General features: G+C 37.6%; 1 protein-coding gene across 1 annotated transcript; it reads left to right on the top strand.

The window, feature by feature from the left end:
• Positions 1-457: 457 nt before the first annotated feature.
• On the top strand, positions 458-1299 carry LOC135618352 (jacalin-related lectin 19-like). Its single transcript, XM_065119236.1, has 3 exons — positions 458-503; positions 602-790; positions 871-1299. The coding sequence occupies exons 1-3, from the start codon at positions 501-503 to the stop codon at positions 1075-1077; spliced, it is 399 nt and encodes a 132-aa protein (XP_064975308.1). The 5' UTR covers positions 458-500; the 3' UTR covers positions 1078-1299.
• Positions 1300-2665: the final 1366 nt, after the last annotated feature.

Here is a 2665-nt window from a genome sequence, read left to right as displayed (position 1 = left end):
CTTTCATTCCAGCAAATTAATAAATATCAATGATGTGCCCTGTACATTGTAAATATTTTCCTTAAGCTGACCAAAGCTGAGCATCTTTATATTAACAACCTCACATGCAGAATCCCATCAAGTCAATGTTTAATGGATTTATTTTTCACTTACATTAACAACCTTACCTGCGGAATCCCGTCAAGTCAATGTTTAATGGATTTATCTTTGATTAAGTGTGGGAACATGTTTTCTGAGCCATAAATATCCTTCCACCTATATCCATAACCCGAAGTACGTATATATCACGACCACGAGTTTCACGTTTACGTATGTACATGTTTAACATTTTATTTGAGGAACATGGTTATGGGCCCACCCATGCAATACATAGTGGGCACGTATTTCCCGGGGGCGTAGGTGAAGAAGTAGCTATAAATACCCCCCATCCCTTCCCAGAGGAAGGGCGTGCATCATCTTCTTCCTCTTCTTCTTGTGCACACACACATCCATATCTGCAAATGGTTCTTTCTCTTTATCCATTTCCTGCTGCGCGCAAGTTGTGTCGCAAGGTTTTGATGCATGGTGGTATATAACGTGATGGTGTCGTGCATGTGTGCAGGCGGGAGAGAACAAGGTGGGGCCGTGGGGTGGCAACGGAGGGTCTGAATGGGACATGGGGGCTGCCGACCGCATCATCAACATCGAGATTCGCGCCGGAGACAACATCGACGCCATCGTGATCACCTTCACCCGTTCTGGCCTGACCGAGACCAAGCACTTCGGTGGCTACGGGGGCACACCCTACGAGGTTCGTCCTCCTCGTCATCTTCCTCCTAATTAACACCATCGATTGGTTGTACCTCGATGACAGAAAGTCTCGATGTTCAGATTCCTCTGCAAGAGGACGAGTATCTTGTGGGCGTCGAGGGGTCTGTGGATACGCTGGGGAGAATCACTCTGGTGAGGAACCTGACGCTGAGGACCAACAAGAAAAGCTATGGACCTTTCGGCACCAGTGGCGGAAAACCTTTCTCCGTTCCTGTAGCCTCGGATAAGATCATTGGCTTCTTTGGACGTGCGGGCACCAATGATTGATGCCATAGGAGTTTACCTCGCACCTAACTAGACCTCCTCGAGTGCTGCTGCTGCTGCTGCTGCTGCTGCAGCTACTCTACGTTGGGGTGCTTCAATAAATGATCGAGGCTTGCTGTTAGCTACTTGGACGTCATGAATTGTTACCGTCGTCGTCGTTGTCGTCGTCGTCGTCGTTAGGCTGGCTGTGATCATGAATAAAACAAATAAAGATGCAGTTTGATACGTTTCGACCGATCATATGCTTATATTAGCTTTCCATTTCATGTGTTCTCTTGTGGTAGTTAATTCCCATAAAAAATCCTCCCGGCCAAAGTAAATGAAGGATCGATCATGTGCAATTGTTTGCATGGTTGTCGTCCTTTGACAAACTTGATTTCCCCAATGCCTATCATGCTTCTACTAAATTATCTCACAAAGATGATAGACATCACCAAATCATAGATAAGAATATATATACATATATATATATATATATATGTATATATATATATATACATATATATACATATATATATATATATGTATATATATATACATATATATACATATACACACACACACACACACACATATATATATATATATATATATATATATATTTATATACATATATATTCATCTCACCTCCCTTATTCTTGTAAATTCAATGTCATATATTCATAGAGGTTGAACCCAATGTTAATATCGACTTCAATTAAAATAAGATTTTTTATCTTAGCTAAAATTTTGAAATCGATATCCTATCTAATCATATTGTTTAATTCAATAATTCAGCATTCTCTTCCTAAACTAGATTTTCTTAAAAAAATATTATGAAGAGTCTTTAGCATTGATGCAATATCCTTTATTCAATAGATATATGATTGTAACTATTTAATTTCTTATGTTTAAAAATTGTAAAACATAAATAGAATCCTTTTTATTTTCAAATGAAATTATTTAACAATCATTATTATTTTGTTACTTTGATGATAGGGGAGGCAATCTCTCCAAGGCAATATAACCTCTTAGTCATTTTTCATCCGAGCACTTCCCTCTCTCTTCAGAGCATTACGAAAGTTTTATTATAAAAGATAATATTTATTTTGTAAATTATTTGACAAAGTGTTTGTACTAAAGAAACCATACGACTTCATTTAACCTCATACATCTTTCTTCGGTCATTTTACAAAGTGATCTTCTATGAGAGAAAAATCTGTCTACGAGGAGTCTTGAAGTCCAAGAATGACATTGAAATAACATCATAATGAGAAGGATCACTTAGGAAAATATTATGATTTTTATAGGCCTTCGAATTTTGTTGGACAATAAAAAATATGAATCTTGAATTCTTTTAATTATATGAAAGAAAATAATGGAAGCAAAACAAAAATCAAAACCTAAAGAGGGTATGCATCCCACTTTGTGGGGGAAAACCAAAGAAAGACACCAACCAAGAGAAAAAAAGAAAAAGAAACAGATGGGTTGTTGTTGGAGTGTTATAAGGAGAAATAAAAATTGGTGAGAGGAAAGAATGGAAGCGAAAGAAAATCAAAATCTAAAAAGGGTATGCAACTAACTTTGTGAGGGAAAAAGCAAAGGAAGACAC

The sequence above is a fragment of the Musa acuminata genome, chromosome BXJ2-8, assembly GCF_036884655.1.
Source record: "Musa acuminata AAA Group cultivar baxijiao chromosome BXJ2-8, Cavendish_Baxijiao_AAA, whole genome shotgun sequence".
Classification (NCBI taxonomy): domain Eukaryota; kingdom Viridiplantae; phylum Streptophyta; class Magnoliopsida; order Zingiberales; family Musaceae; genus Musa; species Musa acuminata.
The sequence above is the reverse complement of the archived record's forward strand: the minus strand, read 5'-3'. Positions and strand labels throughout refer to the sequence as shown.

Excerpts from the sequence above, each read along its gene's own strand:
- LOC135618352 (XM_065119236.1), top strand. Across the intron at positions 791-870 it reads ACGGGGGCACACCCTACGAG|ATTCCTCTGCAAGAGGACGA; the intron begins GTTCGTCCTCCT and ends CTCGATGTTCAG.